Below are 23,282 nucleotides of genomic sequence, written 5' to 3'. Positions count from 1 at the left end.
TAAATGGAATGGAGTAAACATTTTGAGATCTTACTTTCAACAGTAAGGGTATCTTTGTCTCATTGAATCTAAAATTGAGCTCCACTAGACTAAAATGGAATCTCTACGGAAATTTCTAACACAGCAGATGGATTGCTGTGCATTTTCCAGGTTGTATGGCCATGTTCCAGAATTTCTCTCCTGTTGCTCTTTATTCACTGTCCTGATTTTAGAGTTTTTAAAATATTGGTAGCCAGATTTGGTTCACTTTCAGGTTTTCCTCCTTTCTGTTGACAGTAAATAAAGTGCAACACTAAAAAAAAAACAGGGGAATTCCAGGCATGAATCAATCAAGGCCAGCTAACACTTCCTAACAAAGGATTCCCTCAGGCAGCAACCAGTCAGACTTCGAAGCTGCAAGGCCTTTAAAAGCTAATCAAGGTGCACAAATGCAACATTCACACCTGTCTCAAGCAGACAAAAGGTTTTCTCCCATCCTGGATATTCCATACAGGACAGTAGCCAGAGGGGAAAGGGTTTCAGGGTTCAAACTTCCCCAAAAGGTGTCAGGTTAAAAATAAACCTGGTTTGCTCATGAACTGGCTAACCAGTTACAATTTATTAGTAAACCATTTTTTAACATGGTACATTTCAGGGGCAGGAGGATTGAACCCTTAATTTCCCCTCCTAGCTACAGCCCTGATTCCACAGATATAAACCTCACTTGCCTAGTTTCTAACAGATCTCACAAACTCTGAGGATGCCTGTCACAGATGTGGGTGAAACATCAGGAATGAATGCTTCTGGAACATGGCAATACAGCCCGGAAAACTCACAGTTACCCAGTGATTCTGCCAATGAAAGCCTTTGACAACACACAGCAGATGGAGCTTGAGATAACCACACAAAAAAGGAGTACCACACCAGCTGAAAACAACCAAGAACTGCTTACATTATTATAACAATTGCATTGGTCTCTAGTGATTTGAAGCCATTTAACACACTTTCAGATTGTAATATTTTGCCTTAAGTAATCACTTGATAATAACTTGATTATCACAAAAATCTCCCATTATCCAGCACTTACTTGAGTGTTTTCATAGAAGAGAACATCAGGAACTTTCATTCTCTCATATGGATTGGAAATGGGGATGGTTACAGATCCAATTCTTAGGATTCCCGAGTTTACTTCACCTGAAGTTTTATATAAATAAGGCTTAGTCACTGGTGAGAAGATAGGAACAGTTATATCAATTGAAGATACACTGGAAATATTTGGTTTTTGCAAGGCTAGATTCACAGAGCTGGGTCACATAACTGATCATTGTGTACACTTAGGAATATTGGATATACTAGACCACTAGTAGTCCTTCAAGCTTTTACTGTTTCAGATTGACAACAGATGAAGAAAAAACACAACTTTTCCAGGAAATCCTGGTGCCGCAATCATAGAATCATAGAGTTGGAAGAGACCTCACGGGCCATCCAGTCCAACCCCCTGCCAAGAAGCAGGAAAAATTTCTTCCATCACATTCTAACTACTACTCAAGATAGCCCATTAAAAGCAAAGGGAAAAAAGGAAGTAGGAGTCTCTGAGGAGACAGAGATATATTCTCTGATGAACTTACACATCAGAACTTACATATGGCGCACCAGTTCTGGCCTTCTATAACATTGCCTACTACAGTCCTCTAACACTGTATTAGATGTAACTCAGGTTATAGAGAGGAAGATTAAACATGATTTCTCTTTAGTTTCTGTGATCAGCCATGACAACATAAGAGCATAAAAATATAAAAGTATTTTGCAGAAACACACATAATTTATTAAATCCCCTAAATCTTGTCCAGTTGCTGTGTTCACATGAAACTCACTAACAGGAGAAGGCAAGAAAATGTCTATAGCTTACAGCTATAATCTTTTTCCTCCAGTTGCTGAGTGTCCATAAGACTTGTTTCAATTCCAGAATCCAAGAGATTTTTATGTAAAGCAGATTTTGCAAGATTGGGTAAAAACCTAATGAGATGGGAAAATTGAAATGTTATTTTCAGATAAATGTATCTATGATGTTTTGCAGTGCTTCCGTTCAGCATATGTCCTACTGCAATGGTTTTTGTTATGCAAGCAATCTGTGTTTATGCATTTAGGTTTTCCTTCCATTATGGCCTGGGCATGAAAATTACATACCATACCATGGCACAGAAGGTTGTTTCAGCTTTTTTGCATTATTCTGATAGTTTAACCAACCCAAGCATCCAGAGTATAAAACACAAGTAAGCTATTTATTTAAAATCAAATGTCTTAAGTAATTTCAAAATCAAACGCCCTAACTCAGGCATGGACAAACTGTCCTTTTCCTACCAGTCAGGAGTTCAAAGAGCACTACTGTACAATATTAATGGTTTCAAACAGGTAAGGACACTTAATAACAGGAATTTGGTTAAAGATTTGAGACATACTGCAGCATTTTGCTGGAGATCCTTAACTGTCAGTAACTTAGAGGCCTATTTCCTGAAAAAGAAGAACTTCTGGGAGAGATGGCTGTTTTATTATAGTAACAATCTCAAATTGATTCTTGTTCTGCATTATCATTGCAATTCTGTCTCAATTGTTTTATAATTGCAAGCAGCAATTATGATCCAAAATGCTGTTCCTTTTATGAAAATTTCAAATTGCTATGCATGTGGCATGTTCCGATCATTAAACAAATAAGCAAATGAAAACAAAAAAGACCCCGCACAAAAAATACAAAGTTTACCTGGAAAGACAGGCTTTATTGACAGCATTGTACAGACTTTCATCTGGATAGTGAGAAAGTCGATGGCAAATTCTCAATAGCTGCCTTGTGGATAAAGATGATGCTAATGACTGTGCCTATTCCAAAATAAAAAAAGAAATTATTCATTTATTTTAAAATGTTGCTCTCTACAGCATGGTTTAACAGCAGACCCTGTATTTTTACTCCATGGTTATAACAGCAATGCAGCAAATCCTAGTGTTGTGCAGGCTACTTTACTTCACTGTCACAAGGCTCAAGCGTACATATGTCAATCCAATTTGCAGCTTTCCCAAAAGGTAAGGTAAAGCAGTGGTTCTCAACCTGGGGTCCCCAGATGTTTTTGGCCTTCAACTCCCAGAAATCCTAACAGCTGCTAAACTGGCTGGGATTTCTGGGGATTGTAGGCAAAAAACATCTGGGGACCCCAGGTTGAGAACCACTGAGGTAAAGGTTTCTCTTTGACATTAAGTCTAGTCATATCCAACTCTGAGGGGTGGTGCTCATCTCCATTTCTAAGCCAAAGAACCGTCATTGTCCATAGACGCCTCCAAGTAACCGGCATGACTGCATGGAGCACTGTTACCTTCCCGTTTGAGCAGTACCAACTGATCTACTCACATTTGAATGTTTTTGAACTGCTAGGTTGGCAGAAGCTGGGGCTAACAGTGGGAGCTCACCCCGCTCCATGGATTAGAACCGCTGCCCTTTCGGTCAGCAAGTTCAGCATCTCAATGGTTAACTCTCTGCACCACCGGGGGCTCGTCCCAAAAGATATGTTTGCAATTTCCTAGTGGCCAAAAGGTACCACCAATAAAAATGTAAACATTTTCATGTATATTTTTGGTTATCTCTTTACCCAGGTACTCAAAAGACAGAGGAATGCGACATGTCAAGGATATTTCTTCTCCAGCCTAGAAATTTGCATCCATTTTCCCCCAAGAATTTTTATTTCCTTCACAGGTAAAGAAGCATGCAAGTCACTGCACATGAAAGCAATGTCCAAACATTAACAAAACCAGACTTAATTAAATATAACGCATGGCAACAATATATAACCCCCAAACAGGTCACATTTAAAGAAAAAATAATTCATGTTTTTAAGAGGTTATCAGTTAGAGTTCATAATGATCACCTTATGCAACAGCAAACATGCACCTGGAACCCCACTGGGGAAAGAGCGAGGTTTTCTCTCCTGCCATGCATAAGCCACAAGAGTCTGTATACCTAAGGCACATGTCTCAACTCCCAGCACAAGCAAGCTATTTTTATCACCTCCTGTAGATGTCCTGTCACTACCCATCTGTAGGAATCTCCCCTCAGTCTTAACTGTGACTCACTTCTGCTATAGAAGCCCCTGGACATTTAGACATTTTACAAAGGTATCTCTAATATGAAATCCCATTTTGCCAGATTTCTTATGTAAATTCTTCAGAAAATAACAGGCAAAGCAACCACAAACCCATCTTCTATGGGTTTCTCCAGATACATTTTCTGAGTGAAATGGCATCTAAGTATTGCAATTTTAAAAGTGCAGAAACACATTCAAATTGCCAGCGTTGTGTCATTATTGCTCCTTAAATGCAGATGTAAAATGAACGGAGAGCACCAGCAGTTAAATAATACATTAATTGATCCTGATTCCTTTATATGTCCTTTTATCATCAAAGCTGTACTCATTAAAAGCCAAAGGTAGATTATTTGAAAACATTAATGCTGCTTGTTCACTGAAATGGAAGTATTCTGATGACTGAAAAATAATTGACCTACTTATAATACTGCATCATTTTAAAATGATTTAATGCTAAAAGCATGTCGTGGACAGGGATTTTTAAATAGACAAAAGGGGGAAAATAGGGTCAACAAATCTATTGTATTTATCGTGTTTTCCTTCATACAACATGATATATTAGGGCAAAAATGTCTCATGCCAAATCATGCTAGAAATATGAGCCTATTGAGAGCGCTTTCATGAGAAACAGACACCTTCTCCTTCCCAAAGATGGGAAGGCAGCAAGTGACCCTGTTTCGAGGAAGGACCAATTGCCCAAGAGAGACAGGGAAAGAACAGTCTACTATAAAATCTTACTGGCGGGCACTCATGATCAAACAAGGATGCCAGCAAACAAACAGTGCTTGACTCCTTTGAAAATATTCTCTAAATTATAACACTAGCCAGCACATATTGTGGTGCCTCAAATGTTAGACCTGTTTCTGGGTATATTTGATCTGTTGATTCCAAATAATGACACCAGTTTTAACCCTATCTGCTCTAGTTTGCGAGATACAGAGCATATGGCACATACCACTCCACGCTTTTCTCATCCATTAAAAAATCAGGATATTTTAATGTAGTGTTTAAATTAATATCTTTTAGGCCTGAAGGAAAGACATTAAACATTTAAAAAGAAGTGTACTACACGAAAATCTACTTATTTCATACTAACAGCAGAGAGTTATAAACTTTTCACTATAAATTCAACCATATCTAAGAAACTAGAGCTGTGTCATGAAATTATATGTGTTTGGAAAGATCTGATATAGACCCTTAAAGAAAGAAAGAAACTGAGTCTACTGAAGGTGTGGGCAAACTTCAGCCTTCCACGTGTTTTGGACTCCAACTCCCACAATTCCTAACAGCCTGGAGGGCTAAAGTTTACCCATGCCTGGTCTATGTAATTACTGCCCAAGAAATTTGTGTAAATGTCTAAAACAGCCACTAGGTGGCATTCAGAAACTTTTACAGATGACAATTTTTGGAGGAGGGGGTGCCTACATTGATCTCAGGGGACACTATTGAGGTGGGACCCACAGTTTAAGAAAAGCTGTCCTATAGGACTTTGAGAGGCACACCTCACTCCCATTGTGTCCTTTATAAATAAACAAATAAATAAATAAGGGAGGGGGTGCCCTGAAATGAACTCTAGGGAGCAGAGGAGGCATATTTACCATTTGGGGGGGGGGGCAGGGGTGCATCACTGGACCAGATATTTTATTAACCAACAGGAAGCAAGGTAATGTCACCCCATGTTTTCCCTGGGGTCTAAAGAGGAGGCACTCATAATGTGGTTAAAAGGTTTCTCGTGCTCCCTAGAGCAGCGTTTCTCAACCTGGGGGGCGGGACCCCTAAGGGGGTCGCGAGGGGGTGTCAAAGGGGTCGCCAAAGACCATCAGAAAACAGTGTTTTCTGTTGGTCATGGGGGTTCTGTGCGGGAAGTTTGGCCCAATTCTATTGTTGGTGGGTTCAAAATGGTCTTTGATTGTAGGTGAACTATAAATCCCAGCAACTACAACTCCCAAATGTCAAGGTCTATTTCCCCTAAACTCCACTAGTGTTCACATTTGGGCATATTGAGTATTCGTGCCAAGTTTGGTCCAGATCCATCATTGTTTGAATTTACAGCGCTTTCTGGATGTAGGTAAACTACAACTCCCAAACTCAAGATCAATGCCCACCAAACCCTTCCAGTATCTTATGTTAGTCCTGTTCTGTGTGCCAAGACTGGTTCAATTCCATCATTAGTGGAGTTCAGAATGCTCTTTGGTGGTAGGTGAACTATAAATCCTAGCAACTACAACTCCCAAATGACAAAAACAATCCACCCCAACCCCACCTGTATTCAAATTTGGGTGTGTCTGGTATTTATGCCAAATTTGGTCCAGTGAATGAAAATACATCGTGCATCTCAGATATTTACATTACAATTCATAACAGTAGCCAAATTACAATTATGAAGTAGCAAAAAAAATAATTTTACGGCTGGGGGTCACCTCAAAATGAGGAACTGTATTAAGGGGTCGCGGCATTAGGAAGGTTGAGAAACACTGCCCTAGAGGACATTTTGAATGTGTATACACACACACACCCCAAAACTGACCCATGGGGGACCATGGGCCACCAAAATGGCCCTGAGGGCTACACGAGGCCCATGGGCCACACATTGCCAATGCGAGCTGGACATTAAATATTTAAATTGTCAGTGAATAGCTAGCAGAATTTCAAGGTAAATCTTTTTGGCTGTGAATCTCAAAGTATATGCTAAGTAGATCAGAAAAATATAATACAAAAATGCACTGCAGTAAGACATATCACAACATATAAGAAGAGACCTTTGCCTAAACAGGTAATATGAAACAGAGAACCCAGTTTGGTTATAATGTGGTGCCAATACTAAATGGACTGTACACTAGTGTTAAGACACTTTTTCATCTGCTTAAAACTGGCAGAAGGGCTGCTAAGGAAAGGCTGGCACCCACTTCAGGAAGTGAGCTACATCTCCAACACACAGTTATTTTTTCATCACATCAGCAGATGGGACTCCATGTGGGGGAAATATGCTTGCAAGGACCACTGTGACATTAAAATGATATGCAGTGTTTCCTTGTAAAGCAATTGCTCGGGGACATTTCCTACAGCAGATGTTGTTATTAGGGTCAAAAATTATCTCACAGTTCCATTAATGTGCAATCTTCCTGCAAATAAATAAAAGCAAATAGTTTCTTTAAGGGTCTACATTACATCTTCTGAAACACATATAATTTTGAGACACAGTAATCCAGCTTCACGAGCAAACCGATGTAAAACCAACCTTTTATATAAGAGATATGGACACATACATAAATTGTAAGAATGAAAAGTATGGGAACACAATATATCTCATGAAAACCTTTAATTTATATATTTTCTAAATATATGTTTAACTACTTATTTCACATAGACCCAAGAGATTTCTCATTAGGTTTGCGCAACATACTAATGTGTCACAACACAGAATTTAGAAAGCTCTGGTCTATATCCTATCATGAGAGTTTCACACCAGAAGTTTAATTCCAGTTGGACATTATAGCTGTAAGGATTTTATAATGTAAAATCGTATCTGGAATTTTTGTTGTTGTTGTTGGAGAAAATGAAGTCTGTCACCTCCTCAGAACAAAAATCCCACCTCATGTGATCTAATGTATTTTGACTCTGGGTATTTGGATATTGTGGAATACCCCACAAATATTCCTCTAATCATATGAGATTTTTAGCTCCTGAAATACATTGAAATTTTCATGGGACCAGAAATTTCCCAGAAATTCTCCCCCCCCCCTCCCCCAGTACATGTGGATGATGATTCAAATCACAGGTGGGGGGCAGAGACCAATTCCTTCCTGCATGTCCCCACGGTGTACACACCAAGCCCAAAGACCTCCATTTTCTTCTGTGGTCACTCAAAATGGCCATTTCAAGAGTGACTACAGAGGAAAAGGGAGGGATTTCCTTTGCAGATCTTCTCAAGCTAATAACAGGAAGTGAATGCATGCCTCTTCCCTTTGTCATTTTTTGAAGGCTAAAAAGGAAACTAGAGGCACTTGCTGGAGTGGAGAGTTCTGGTGTATGTTTTCATGTGTTTTGGTACTCCTGTGTGTCTTTAGAGCATGAAATGGGTAGCTTTAGGGGACAAGGTATGCTTCTAGGGTTGCACATGTGGGGCCCAGGGCTGCATGCAGTCCAGTGACAGCACTTTGACCCCCAGGTTTAAATAGTAGACCAGTGCCTCGAAGAGTGAATCATAGAATCATAGAATCAAAGAGTTGGAAGAGACCTCATGGGCCATCCAGTCCAACCCCCTGCCAAGAAGCAGGAATATTGCATTCAAATCACCCCTGACAAATGGCCATCCAGCCTCTGCTTAAAAGCTTCCAAAGAAGGAGCCTCCACCACACTCCGGGGCAGAGAGTTCCACTACTGAACGGCTCTCACAGTCAGGAAGTTCTTCCTCATGTTCAGATGGAATCTCCTCTCTTGTAGTTTGAAGCCATTGTTCCGCGTCCTAATCTCCAAGGAAGCAGAAAACAAGCTTGCTCCCTCCTCCCTGTGGCTTCCTCTCACATATTTATACATGGCTATCATATCTCCTCTCAGCCTTCTCTTCTTCAAGCTAAACATGCCCAGTTCCCTAAGCCGCTCCTCATAGGGCTTGTTCTCAAGACCCTTGAAAATTTTAGTTGCCCTCCTCTGGACACATTCCAGCTTGTCAATATCTCTCTTGAATTGTGGTGCCCAGAATTGGACACAATATTCCAGATGTGGTCTAACCAAAGCGGAATAGAGGGGTAGCATTACTTCCTTAGATCTAGACACTATGCTCCTATTGATGCAGGCCAAAATCCCATTGGCTTTTTTTGCCGCCACATCACACTGTTGGCTCATGTTTAACTTGTTGTTCACGAGGACTCCAAGATCTTTTTCACACGTACTGCTCTCGAGCCAGGCATCCCCCATTCTGTATCTTTGCATTTCATTTTTTCTGCCAAAGTGGAGTATCTTGCATTTGTCACTGTTGAACTTCATTTTGTTAGTTTTGGCCCATCTCTCTAATCTGTCAAGATCGTTTTGAATTCTGCTCCTGTCCTCTGGACTATTGGCTATCCCTCCCAATTTGGTGTCATCTGCAAACTTGATGATCATGCCTTCTATATAATAAAACTGGGTCCTCAGATCCCACCAGTACATGCAACAGTGATGGTATTCCAGTCAAATAAGGAGTTCAATGAGAACAAACAAAACAGCAATTACATTTTGAATAGCTGGACTTACAGTGGGATCATTTGTATCACGAAGTTTGTGTGTAAACTTCAGCAGCTGCTCCACTGCAGTACTAGGAACATTTGGAACCTGCAATAAAATATAAATAATAATAAATATAAATAAAATAGAATAAAATATACATAACACAAAATACCTTTTGATTTAATATACATTTTGATTTAGTGTAAAATAAATATAACCCTTGTAAATGTTTGCAATTTTTAAAAGTTGATTTTATTGTAAATCATCCCGAGATCATTAGATAAAATGTGGGACATAAATACTTTAGTAAAATTAATAATACATAAATAAATAATACATTAATATTTATCTAAATATAATTAGTGTTCCATATATGGAAAGTGTACTCTTTCTCTCAGAGCTAATTGGGCAAAATGGCATCCTCTACACATGAGAGATGTTATCTGCTTAATTTGGAGTTTTCAGAAGCAAATGAATGCTCAAAACACACATAGAAAACTATATGCAGAAGTTTCCAAATCAGTTCAATAAGGTATGGACATGCTTAATATGAAAAAAAAAATGCACTTCTTGGGAAGAGGGGAAACAAATTACCTTCCACTACTTATCCCTCCCTCCATAGTTGGTGTGACAATTGATATCTCCCCCTGGGAGAGATAGGGCAGGTTATAAAAAAAGTATTATTACTATTATTATTATGAAAAATGCATACATCCTAATAATGTCCCTAGGCTGGATCTCAGAATTATGGTATATTTCTTCAATTGTAAGATGCCATTGATTGTAAAATGCACCCTAATTTCAGTACCACCACCAACAACAAAAATGCATAAGGTACACCTGCAATTCTAAGACACACATCAATTTTAGAGATGTTAATATAGGAAAAAAAGTGCATCTTGGAACTGAAGACATATAGTACTTGCTGTGGTAACAGAATTACAATCATGGAAGTGCAACTTAAGGATTCTTATTTTGTGGTTTACTTAACACAAAGTCATGGAAAATGCAGGAACATAATTCTTGTGGGACATATAATAGGGGCAGCAAATTTCTCAGCAAACAAAATAAATAGTCTTATGACAGATTTGAAGTTTACCCCTAATACTTCCGAATGGCAAGCAAGAACACAAAGTTTTGCAGACTCTTACCATTTCTTTAATAACTTTAATTTCTTCACTCTTGCTCAGAGGCTTCATGTAATGGAAAAGAAAAAGTGTTAAGAGCTCTGGGCCCAGCCACTGCTGTGTGGTGCTTCCTACAACAGGAGGTTCTGCTAAGGCAATTATTCTGAAGGAAGGATGGATGGGGAAAATGGACCTGTGAGAAAATAGTTGATTTTAGGTATCTCATTCTGAAGGACAGCGAGTTTAATATCTTGGATTGTTATTTGAATCTTGTTATTTGTTTTTGGACAGGATAGGAAACAACCAATAGTCTTTATCCTTGCATGGACAAAAGACTCCCTCGTATCTTAATGGTGAAAACTAGCACAATAAATATAAACTAAGCAACATTTGTTGATAAGCTCATTTGGCTGTTCCACTCGTAGAAACAAAATCAAGTATTTCAAAGAGTAAACTGTTCAAACCATCACTAGGATCAAAGCTCTTGTGGTGACATCAGTTATTTTTAGCTGAAAGTCATAAGCCTCAAAGCTAATCCCTGTCTGATAAACAAAAACAATAAAGTGTCTGAAATAATCATGTGAAGCGGGAGCCAATGAATATGCAATTGTCAGACTGAAAAAACAAAATGCAAAGGTCAGAGAATTTGCAACTAAGCTACATTAAAAGGAAAAGAATCCTTTTTTAACAGTACTGTTATCATCCAGTTTTCAGTTTCATTCGCTTCCGTTTTCATTACTAAATAGGACAGCATTCTCATTCCTGAAACTCATCTCAATCCCTCCATATGGACAGAAAAAAGTGCTAGCGGTTCATTTTCTCACACAATACATTCCACAAAATGAGACAAGCGGCTTCCAAAAGGAACATGCTCTTATTAAAATACCTGGGAAGTACAGGGATACAGTATGAATGGTACACAGCCTTTAATCTTTCAGGAAGTTCTGGCTGCCTGGTGACAGATCAAAGGATGTACATGGTACTTCAACATTTTGGAGGATGACTGTTGTTTATATTGACTTTCTGGAGGGGGGGGGATCACTTCATACACATTTGCCACTACGTCTTGGAGTTGTAGGAGGTGCCTTCAGTGCACGCATTTGCAAACGTATTACAAGTATTTTTTTAAAAATCCTCCATATCTGTAAACACTTGTTTGTACTGAGAAAACAAATAAATATACTTTTCTGTTGCCATTAGGCAGATGATAACAAAGGATTAGGTTGTCTCAGTATGGGTAACTCCAATCTTCTTTCAGCTACTATATACTTTCATGGGGTTAAGCACCAGCCAAAACATTATTTTTTTGCTTTTATTTCTTTTTGTTTTCATTCTGTATTTTAATAAGATTTTGAAGGTCTATTTCTGCTGAGAGATGCTTCAGTTTTTAAAATTACTTTAACGTTATGGAAGCTTGATTTTCTGGTTACATTTCTATTTGTAAGCTACCCCAAGAACTTCCCAATTAGACTACTGCAATGGAGTAAAAATGGGTCTGTCCTTGAAGACTTATTGCATTTAAATGCCACATTTTCCCTAGTATAGGGCAAAAGGCAGATCTAACAATTAAATTAAATAAATAATAACACTGAAACAGAATTAAAAGACTGCTATTTTAAAAACAGTAAATAAAAGAGTATGGTATCATACAGTGGCTAGCTTCACCAGGGCAGTTTGCAAACACTGCGCTGTTTCACCTCTCTTCCTAAAGTCATGGGAGAAGAGCAAAAAACTTGCCTAATGCCCCACAAAGCATGCACAACGACATGCTTCAAGGGAGGAGCAAACACTGAACTCCACAAATTACAAAATCATGAATGTGTAGAGCCAACTGTATACTAAAGTTCTAGCTTATCAGTTAATAAATATTGTCTAACATGAAATCAGCTAAAAGCCTGATACACAGACACCCACAAGAATGTATAGAATTAGGTTTGAACACTATATTTTGGATATAGGCTTGCCTTTTTCAAAAAATACATTATAATCTCTTTTGTCCTCAAAAGTGTGCCTTCAAGAATTTGTGTTATGTTTCACTTTGAGCAATAAGATTTTTTAAATTGAAGCCATTTTATATTATAATACATTCTGATACCATCCTCACCTGCAATAAGATAATTAAGCCTGTGAGCCTTCATACATGGACACACAGAGACACACATGAACTAGGATTATTCAGGATTCAGCAGTTTCTTCTGTTGTACTTCATTCACATAGGTGAAAAGTACATAAAAGTGGTCCACAAACACCATCAATAATTATCTTTTAAAAAAGACCTCACATTTTCCATGGTTATACAAACAGTTATATGAAGCATGACAAAAATTAATAAATGTTACCTTTGCTGTAGTTTTTCATCTGAGAGCTGCAGATCTTCTTTCAGTTTTTGATACCTGTCTTCCCTGAGCAATCTGGTGCCATCATAAAGAGTAATGTCTCTATCGTGAATTAACCTGCACAACAATTTGCCACACAAAAAGCTTAATCATGTTGGGTGTAATAGCTACTAATTTAAATCAATATTTATCTTGCCTGAGGTTTATTTCCAACATTCAAGTCCTAAATGGCTTGGGGTCTCAATATAGAGCTTTACATGCCACTTTCAAATTTCATCTCAATGGAAACTTCTTGAGAGGTTTCTTGAGAGACCTACAGTTTCTTCCTCTTCATTGAAAGAGTTTGGAATTGGGCCTTTAGTGCCACTTTAAAGACACTCTCATCTATCCAGAATTCCTTTATCTTCTAGCATTCCTGACCATGGGATCACACCCAATATTTCCCTAAATTTACTCAAGTTTCTTAAAGTCTATATTGTGTAACTAACTACACTGGGATTCCTGTTTCCCTTGTGCAATGAATTCCAGGATATTATGATCATTCCCACCTAAGGATCCCCATTAACTTGTCATCACTCTTGGTTAGGATCAGATCTAAAATAACAAGTGTCCTTTTGTTTCCCTTCCCACTTCTAGACAGTGAAATTATCTGTTAGAGAAGTGAGGAATATGTTGGACCTCACATTCTTGGCAGTTTGACTTTCAATACTTATCAGGATAGTTTAATCTCCCAAAACTACTTCTGTTATGCAATCCTCACAGGAAATTGGGTTATTCTAATTGGTTTTGATATTATTAAATATTGCTCAATATGCCTCAATATTCACACCCTTTCCTAACATGCCACAGTCCTATTCCATTACATACTTACCTTTGCAGAACAGCTAGAGTGCCTGGATTGACACGATGAATACCATCAAGAATAACAAGCTTCCCTTCAAGGGCAGCTGTTATAAGTGGAGACGGTCTCCAGGAAGTGTCCCCATTAGGGAGAGTATATCTTTGTTGCAACAGATCTCGTGCTGTCATGTCCTACAAGTATCAATAACAACAATGGGCTGATATTAAAGTGAGCATCAACAATACTTTTAGTTTACTCTCCGTACAATATTTTGCTTTATCCAAGTCAAGTACAGACACATTGGAAGTTACTTATTTCAACAACGGGAATATGGAGTATTACACAATTTTTCCAAGGGTATATTCTTTTTTGTTACAGTATATACCAGATATAGGCAAACCCAGGCCTGGGAGCTCTATGCGGCCCCTTGGGCTCTTTTCTCGTGTTCTACTGTCTCTCACCATCCTATTCTTTCTTCTCTTTCATTCTCTCCCTCTTTCTCCTTCCCTTCTATTCTTTCATCCTTTCTTCCTCTTTCCTTCCCCCTTTCTTCCCTTCCTCCCTTTTTCTCCCAACCTCCTTTCCTTCCACTCTTTCATCCGTCCTTCCTTCCCTCTCTCCTTTTTTCCCTTTCCTTTCTTTCTTCCTTCTTTTTTTTACTTTCATTCCTTCTCTTTCCTCCCTCCTTTTCCTCCCTCCCTCCAATTCTCTTCCACTCTTTTGTCATTCCTTCCTTCGCTCTTCCTTTCCTCCTCCCCTTTCTTCCGTCCTTCAATTCTTCCCTTTCACCATTTCATCCTTCCCTCCTTTTTGTCTTTTCTTCCTCCTTCCCTTTCCTTTCATCCTTCTCTTCCTCCCTTTTGTTCTTCCTTCCTTCCCTCCCTTTTGTCTTTCCTTCCTTCTTACCTCCCTCTTTCTAGCAATCTTCCCTTTCACTTTTTTATTCTTCCTTCCTTGCCTCTTTCTTCCCTCTATTCCTTTTTCTCCTTCCTTCCTTCCTTCCTTCCTTCTTTCTTTCCTTCACTTTTGTCTTTCCTTCCTTCTCTCTTTCCTTTATCCTCCCCTTTCTTCATCCTTCCTTTCCTTTTGTCTTTCCTTTCTTCCCTCTTTCTCCTTCCACCCTTCCCTTCCTCCCTTCTCTCTTTCCTTCCTCCTTTTCTTCCTTCCTTCTATCACCAGGCAGCCAATCCTCCTAGCAGGGAATACTAGCATACGGCCCCCAAGTTATAAAATTTGCCCATGCCTGGTATGTACAACTTACATTATATTTAAGCCTGCTGGAATTTTGTGTAGAGAGTGGGCACCACACAGCATACAATACATTTAAATTCCTCTTTAATGGGGCAATAAACTAAGGATAAAATAGGGATAGAAAGAATAATAACTGTTATTTGTTTCCTGGCTAAAAATTGGCTTTTCAACACTTGGGAAACCCAATCTGAAAGAATAATACAGTGGGTAGAGGCATTTATTTAAGTATATTTTTCTGTAATTTTTCATCATAGTATGCATTTGCTATAAATTGAATTTTAATCCTTTAGGGCTTTGAGGTGCCATGAAATCATAAAAAGGTACCTAAACCGGATTAACTGGTGCACAGAGGCACACTGTGTCTAATTTTGCATATGACAACCTAACTAGCAACCATTGATGATTCTGCTATTCAATAATTTGTCTAGTCCCATTTTAAAACCACCCATCTTTTGGCACTGAATTCTACATGACAATTATGTACTTAGACCTGTCCTGGATCTCACCCTAATTAGTGCCAGTGGATGCTGTTACTTTCTCAAAGTGCAAGAGATGCATAATTTTAAACACCTATGTGACATAGCTTTCTCTTTATTATTTTTTCCCTAAGCAATACAGCCCCACATGTTGCAATCAATCATTTTATCCTTTTGGTTGTCCTTTTCAGCATCACAGCTTTTTTTACACTTCTACAACACATTTATAATTGACATTATTAGATCCAGAGGGGGTCATTTAGATAAAGTCAGTGAGATATCACCAATTTTATTTATATTTCTTTTCTAATTATGTCCAAATTTGGAATTGGCTTCTTTTTTAAAAAAACAGTGACACATCGGTGATGACCCTGAGATTCTTTGGTTATCAACTGTCAGCTCAGATCTCATCAATGTGTATAGGAATTCAGGACTTCTCACCCCAATATGCATTACTTCACACTTGTTTTCACTGAATTTTCATTTATCATTATAATGTCCATTCTCTCAACTGGGAGAAATCATTTCGGAAATTTTCACCATTTTTGTTTTGTTTTTACAATTATTTTTCAAACAGCAAGTAAAGCCATCTCACTATACATCCATAACTCTAGGTTTTGCAAAGCAAGATTCTCATTAGAGTGTATCTATTTTTCCATAGCAGCAGTGAATTTCGAACTGCAGGTATCAATATATTCATATTTTTCCTTTTCTTTGTCTTTGATTCTGTTGTCCTTTGGGATTCCCATATATGAAATTCAAGCGTTCTTTTTCTGAACCATATTTATGTCAGGCATATTATGTTCTAACTTTTTGTCAGCATGAATCATAAGGTCCTATAGGATTACTACGTCACGAGTTCTAACAACTTTTCCAGGCTTCTGTTCCCACATTTACCATCTGTCCTTCCCAGATGGTAAATTGGATTTTTGCATATATTCCAGTGTATTATTGCAGCCGCTCTATCACAGCGTTTGTTGCATTCAGTGTATGCAACTTTGCTGCATGAAGTCCTCAAGTAGTCAACAGTTTCATCCTCTTCCTTATAAAGTTGAGATTTAAAGCAATTTCTTAGAAGTGTCTGTTCTTGAAATACAACTATAAATCCTTCCGTTACTTTTTTCTGTGTTCCACACTATATCTTTTTCTATATATTCTCCTTCTCAGCTTTTCCTTCCATGTGTCTAATATACTGATAACTTGTTGTGTACCTTCAAGTTATTTCCAAATTATAGTGATAATATCATGTGGTTTTCTTGGCACAATTTGTTTGGAGAAACTTGGTCGCTGCTTTCCTAAGAAACTAAGTGAGTGTGACTTAGCCAAGGTCACCCAGAACCCTTCCATATAGCCCTATATCCCAAAATAGCAAGGCGGAAAATCCCACAATATCTGCTTTGAACTGGGTTATCTAAATCCACACTGCCATATATTCCAGTTCGGAACAGATAAAGTGGGATTTTATTCAGCTGTGTAGAAGGGGCCCCGAGGGCTTCCATAATCATGTGGAAGTCTGAATCCTAGTCTCCAGAAGTGTAGTGTGACACTCAAACACCTACATCAGTATTATTATTGTTATTACTCTTGTTGCTATTGACATCATCAACAAAATTAACGTTGTTAACATATGTATTTGGGGGAGTGTAAAAATTTACCAGCAAGAGAACACATAATAAATAACCTATCTTTCAGTGTTAGCTCCCTGACACCTTAAAAGTAGCTCTACAAAGTTTTCTTGGACTGCAACAACAGAAGTCCATCCCAAACAGACAGATCGGATGGATATACACCAACATGTTCTCATACCCACTGAAGATTTCAAAGTGAATCTAAACAACTTTCCCATCAAAGGGTCTACAAATTCACCACAGTTGCCCATGAAGGATTCCAAACATTGAGAAAGCAAATTGGGGTCAACTAGCCACCTCACAACTCTCAACAGAAACAATCAATTCATTTGAATATGGTGCTAGAAGACATGGAGCGTTGAAGGTCTCTCACATATAGCACTACCACACATTGATGGAAATTACAGGCTCATAATTATGTTTAGGAATACTGCTAATGAGAGTTCTGCCATCTGTACTCTTAACTGTCATTTATTTGCCTCTTCAATAAGAACTAGCCCCATGTAGGAAGAGACAAAACTCTGAGGAAAGCCAATATTTATATGTCCCTGCTTCACCAAGATGTTACAAAGCAATGAATTTACCTGATACAGCATGAGAGGCTCTATGTTGTATCCTAATGTAGCTGCAAACTCCTTAGCAACAACAGTTTTGCCACAGCCCTGAGTGGGGGGGAAAGGAGAGAAATACTTTGAAATCTTCATAAAAGTAATCATTCAATGTAGACATGTAACAAATGATCATCTTGACTGAAGGTAGGTAGGAACAGGATTGTTTTTAACATACAGGGTTTGGATTTTGTTTCTTTTTTTGTAAGATACAGTATTATAATGTATTGTTACACATTACGAAACTTACTTTTTCTCCAATCAAACAGATATCTTTCACCATATGAGACTGCATCATTTCTGCCAATAGTTGCTCATGGCTGAAAGTCTTTATGAAGCCATCTGTCCCAGAATGAGGGTCAAATGTCCCAGCAGGAACCTACCAAGAAGATAGAAAACATTAAGCATTATGATCATGACATAGCATTTCCTAAACTGGCCATACAAACTTATAATTGCTTATATTTTGTCACCAGGAAGCAAATTCTGAGACTTCTTTGTCAAATAATACATCCTGAAAAATGAATAAACTGTTATTAAGTCTGCCATTTGCAGTTCAGACTGAAATTTTCTCATTGGCTTTATTCACAAGTGTAGGGTTATCAATCTTAGTGTAACACTAGTCAAAGAGAGAGTTGAGTGAATGCAAACATGCCCATGGTTCTCTGTGACTAGTACTTACAATATTAAACCTTATCACATGAGGCTCCTAAAATAGGTTCAAACATCACAAACCCATCTAGCATGAAACTGGAGTATGCCTGCCTAGCCCCTCTTTTTTATCACACCAAGCCTTGAAACTGCTTTGAAAAAGCTCAAAGCATGTCTATCTTCCCAGAGCTGCCAAGACATAACTACTCCTAACATGTGCTTGACACATCTTCATACAATCCCTTCCCCTTCATGTTTTTTTTCTGTGAGAATTGCTGAACTTCAGAGGTTCAGAACTATGCACCTCTGTACTTCCAGATTTTCAGATTCTTGAAGCATCACCCATACAAGCATTTAAAATATTAATAATAAATGAGCATTTTTAATTAAAAGTCTGTTTTATTGTGTTTATTCTGTAAGAGGGAGGTATAGTTTTGACTTTGAGACCTTTTTAGAGATGTATAACCATGCATGAGCGGGATGTTCTGCAAAACAGCCTTGCGTTGCAAGAAAATTAAACATTTGATTAAGAGGGGAAGTTCACGACAATGGCCCAGAACTGAGCAGTTACTTGGTGGTTTTTTTTTTAAAGAGAGAGGCAATTAACAAGAAAAAGTAACTTTTGGCTTTTCAGCCAGAACTTTTATCTGTCTGCCTACTGGAAGTAAAAAATGGCAGTAGATTGGGAGCAGGGAACAATAGCAGAGAGAACGAACACCCACAAAATGCCCATAATACATTCACTGGTCTCAAAGTCTCTGCAGAAGTGGGTACATATTAGCACATGGCTGAAATTGCTTTGGAAGACTGGCTGCATGTGCACCGAGTATCCCTAAAACAGGACTTGACTACTATTTCAATGAGACTTGAAGATTGGTTTGAAGGAAGTTTACAACAATGGCACACTGTATTTTTCATTTGTGGCAAGAGAGCCATGAATGAAAATCACGTGACATTCTCTCATGCAATAACACCCTCAGTTTTTTGTGTTGGTGCATGTATTCTGTTTCTAGAAATCTTTCTGGTGAAATTCAAAGTCTTTTCTTTAATCTTTAAATTATCGGGATCCAGAACATCTAAAGAGCAGTCTCAAACTCATGATCCAATAAGATTTCTTCTGGGTAAGTATTGTTAAATGTTGTTTACTTTCTATACAAAATCCTAAACAATGCTAAAAAAAAAGAAATTAGGGTGGCAAGATAGCTACACAAGAACAACAAAACTTAATCCATCGTGATCAAATTGGTATATAATTACCTGAACTGTCACAGCTTTGTCAGCTATTTGAACTGTCACATCAGCTAGCAAGATCTTGTCAACCTCCTTCTTTTTCACATTTAAAACTCTTTTAGGTACAAAATGCTTTCCTGAATCCAGGAGCTCAAACCGCTGAGAAAGAAAGAAGAATTTATGTCTGTTTGTCTGGGAGCCTTTTTGCCTGAAGGGTGAGGTATACATGCTCTAAATAAATTACATGAATAAGAAATAGACTCTTCGCTGCACAACATTTGCTTCGAATTCAAATTAGATCTTTCCTCTATCTGAAAACACATTTCCAACCAATATAACAGACTTCTCCACTCCAGTATGTCAAGGTTCCCTTTATGATGAACCTGGTCATTGTGTTGACCTCATATTAAGGACTGCTAAGAGCCACTAGACATTGCCATATATAACAATGCCGGAAAAGTTCTTAAGGTCCAAGGACCAATTTTGGGCCCCAGGACCAACCATGAGGCATACAAGTCCCATTTCACCAAATAAGGCCAGAGGCGGACAAATGCCTACTTCCAGTTTTGTAAAACCATGAAAATCTGTGCCTTGTTTTAAGGCAGAATTTTCAAAGCATTTAGAACTGAAATGACATTTTTACTAAGTTTTCACTGGGAGGTTATTCGGGGGGTCAAGGGAGAATCTCTCCCTCTCCCTACATGTAAATTCACGTAATCCACAGGCCGTAAGATTTATACCCTTGTTGTCTACATGGAATAAGGGATCTCTTTCAAATTCAAAATATTCAGAAGCCACATTTCTGTAATGGATGGCCAATATCAGCATACTTTAGCCTAAAGCTTTTACTGTCAGGAACTACATTTTAAGATTTTTAGAATAGGAAAAACTCTACTAAAGCTGGTAAATCATTAAATAATAGAGTGATGGTGAAATAGCCTGGGCCACATTGGCACATCAAGCGGACCCCCATCTAGGTAACAATGTTCTGGGAAGGGACACACCTGAGGAACTTTAGGATGGCCTCACTAGAGGACTGGGGAGTGAAGACTGACACAGATCACAACAGTGATTGGGGTTACATAAAAAACCACAAATTAAATGGGAAATCCACAATAGTCCAACAGAAAGCTTTCTGCATTGTAGCAAGTTTGTTGTCTGCATTCTATTGGTAGTCCCAATTTGAGTGCTTCTATTTAATCAATTGTTAAATGATGAGTTAACACTTGTATAATTCCCAACGATTCAATGAGCTTATTCTGCTTGGCACTAACACCATGATTCAGGTCTGTGGACACCCAAAACAGGTGAACAAACAGACTGAGATAGTAATCTCTTTATGTTTAAACCCATTAAGAGACTGATTTAACAGCAGCAGCGAAAGAGAGAGAGAAAGAGAGAGAGATGTATAATGGTGAAATCCAATTTTCTAAAGGTAATGCATGATTTGCTACTTGGAATTTGCAATGTAACTTAATATGTTAAAACCTATCTAATTTTATCAATATAGAAGGAAGGCAGCCAACATGGCGATTTTGATGAAGTCCAATGTAAGTTAAAAAAACTGATCTGGAAAAAAAGGTACAGACATAATGTATATTTCCTTTACAGCGAGGCCTAATAAATTTACTAGGAATAACTTCCAATTAGGTATGCTTAGGAATGGGATGCATTTATTTCTTTAAGCAATAATACTGTCAATGTACATCTTCTGTATTTATCTCAATTAGTCTACAGGGTACAATGAGCACTGAAGAATATGTCCCTCAAGAAACCCTTCCTATATAGTCACCATTAGACTTCAACATGTCAAAAAGAATAATGTAAAGAAAACAAGGCTGCTGGAATGCCTTCACATATGGTTTTCATCATTTCTCTCTTCATCTTTCCTTTCTGCACCCATAAAATAAAAATAAAACAGAGAAATGCAGAACATGGCAGTAACTATAATACATCTTTGGCCAACATAAAACAGCAATAACATTTTTAAAAATTACTGGGAACTTTGGCTTTTCTCTAAGTTTTATGTTGGTCTTTTAATAATAAACAAGCAGAAGTCTCAATCATCGGGGGGGGGGGGGAGTTTCTGGCATGTATAGTCTAAAGAACCTATAATCCCCCCATGATACTACCAATCTTCCATCTGAAGTGGTTACCACCTCAGTATGAGCTAGCTTACTGTGTGTCTTAAAAATAAAAGACATGTAACAAATGCCTTTTTTGGACTTAACAAAATAACAAAGCCTAATAAACATAGGTTGCTTACCTGTAAACATGTTTCTTCGAGTATACTGTCTGTGAAATGCGCACATATGGGTTTATTCCCCGCGCATGCGCAGCAAATTCGGACATTATAAGCTCATTAAAAGAATTTTACCCAAACTCCGCCCATCCTCCCAGTCATATAATAGGCTCCATGGGCGGAGCTACCTAGTTCCTCGCCGCCGGCAGCAGCGAATTCGTAGGCATGACTGTAGAGGGGAGGACGGGCGGGTTCGTGCGCATTTCACAGACAGTATACTCGAAGAAACATGTTTACAGGTAAGCAACCTATGTTTCTACTTCGTACTGTCTGTGAAATGCGCACATATGGGTGACTTAACAAGCTATGTACCTGGAGGTGGGTCATGCCACGCAGGAGAAAAGAACGGCTCTGCCAAATGATGCATCCTTCTTGGCGAGGATATCCAACTTGTAGTGGGCAGCAAACGTAGATGGCGTCGACCATGTTGCTGCTTTGCAAATGTCCTCGACAGAAACTCCCCTCAAAAAGGCTTGAGACGCAGAAACTGCCCTTGTAGAGTGAGCCTTAATTCCTGGAGGGGGAGGTTTATCTGCCAACTGATAGGCTAGCTGGATTGTAGACACTATCCATGAAGCAAGCCTTTGGGAAGTCACTGGGAGGCCCAGGACGTCCTTTCTATATTTAAGAAACAACTTAGGAGATTTTCTGTGAGGTGCTGTTCTATGTAAGTAGAAGGAGAGGGCCCTTTTAACATCTAGGGAATGAAGGGCAACTTCGAGGGGGGAAGAGGGTTTTGGGAAGAAGGCTGGGAGAACAATATCTTGACACATATGAAAATGAGACACCACCTTAGGAAGGAAGGTGACGTCTGTGCGTAGGACAACCTTGTCCTCATGGAAACGGATGAAAGGGGGATCGGAGCGGAGAGCCGTTAGCTCACTGGCACGTCGTGCCGAAGTAACTGCAACGAGGAAAGCAGTTTTCCATGAAAGATGAGAGATGTCGGTAGTCGCCATAGGTTCAAAGGGGGGTTTTGAAAGCTGGGAGAGGACGAGCTCTAGGCTCCAGGCCGGGAGGGGTTTGGCAACTGGTGGATGGATATTTTTATATCCCTTGAGAAAAAGCCGAATAAAAGGGTCTCGAAAAAGGGATAGTTGGCCTGACTTTCTTCTATACCAGGAGAGAGCTGCAAGGTAGCATTTGATAGAAGAAAGGGTATAGCCCTTATTGGATAGATGAACTAAAAAATCTAAAACCAGGGACACAGGGGCTGTAGTAGGCTGATGTCCTAAAGGTTGTAGGAATTTTAGGAACACGTTCCATTTGTATGTATAGGATTTTTTGGTAGATGACTTTTGGGCTGCCTGAATTATGAGTCGGACTGACTCGGAGAGGTGGGACATGGTGTGATCCTCCATGCCGTCAGTTGAAGGCGGAGGAGGTCTGGGTGGTGGATCAGACCCTCTTGGAGAGTGAGGAGATCCGGATCTGGTGGAAGGCGCAGGAAGGTGTGTTGTGACGCCTGAAGGAGAGGGGTGAACCACGGTTGGCGTGGCCACCACGGGGCGATGAGAATGC

General features: G+C 38.8%; 1 protein-coding gene across 2 annotated transcripts in view; it reads right to left on the bottom strand.

Annotated features, from left to right (window-relative positions):
- VWA8 (von Willebrand factor A domain containing 8) overlaps positions 1 to 23,282 on the bottom strand; it is a 138,565-nt gene that overhangs the window by 81,299 nt on the left and 33,984 nt on the right. For both annotated transcript variants that reach the window (XR_009631060.2, XM_060769237.2), the window contains exons 10-19: positions 19,487 to 19,618; positions 17,829 to 17,957; positions 17,555 to 17,632; positions 13,646 to 13,806; positions 12,778 to 12,891; positions 10,463 to 10,631; positions 9,339 to 9,416; positions 2,738 to 2,853; positions 1,889 to 1,995; positions 1,067 to 1,173 (exon numbers count right to left, since the gene is read on the bottom strand). Coding sequence is in view for 1 of the 2 variants with exons in the window: in XM_060769237.2 (XP_060625220.2) it covers positions 1,067 to 1,173; positions 1,889 to 1,995; positions 2,738 to 2,853; positions 9,339 to 9,416; positions 10,463 to 10,631; positions 12,778 to 12,891; positions 13,646 to 13,806; positions 17,555 to 17,632; positions 17,829 to 17,957; positions 19,487 to 19,618 (1,191 nt within the window). In the remaining variant the exon portion in view is untranslated. The remainder of the gene's footprint in view (positions 1 to 1,066; positions 1,174 to 1,888; positions 1,996 to 2,737; positions 2,854 to 9,338; positions 9,417 to 10,462; positions 10,632 to 12,777; positions 12,892 to 13,645; positions 13,807 to 17,554; positions 17,633 to 17,828; positions 17,958 to 19,486; positions 19,619 to 23,282) is intronic.

Source organism: Anolis sagrei, chromosome 3, assembly GCF_037176765.1.
Source record: "Anolis sagrei isolate rAnoSag1 chromosome 3, rAnoSag1.mat, whole genome shotgun sequence".
Classification (NCBI taxonomy): domain Eukaryota; kingdom Metazoa; phylum Chordata; class Lepidosauria; order Squamata; family Dactyloidae; genus Anolis; species Anolis sagrei.
The sequence above is the reverse complement of the archived record's forward strand: the minus strand, read 5'-3'. Positions and strand labels throughout refer to the sequence as shown.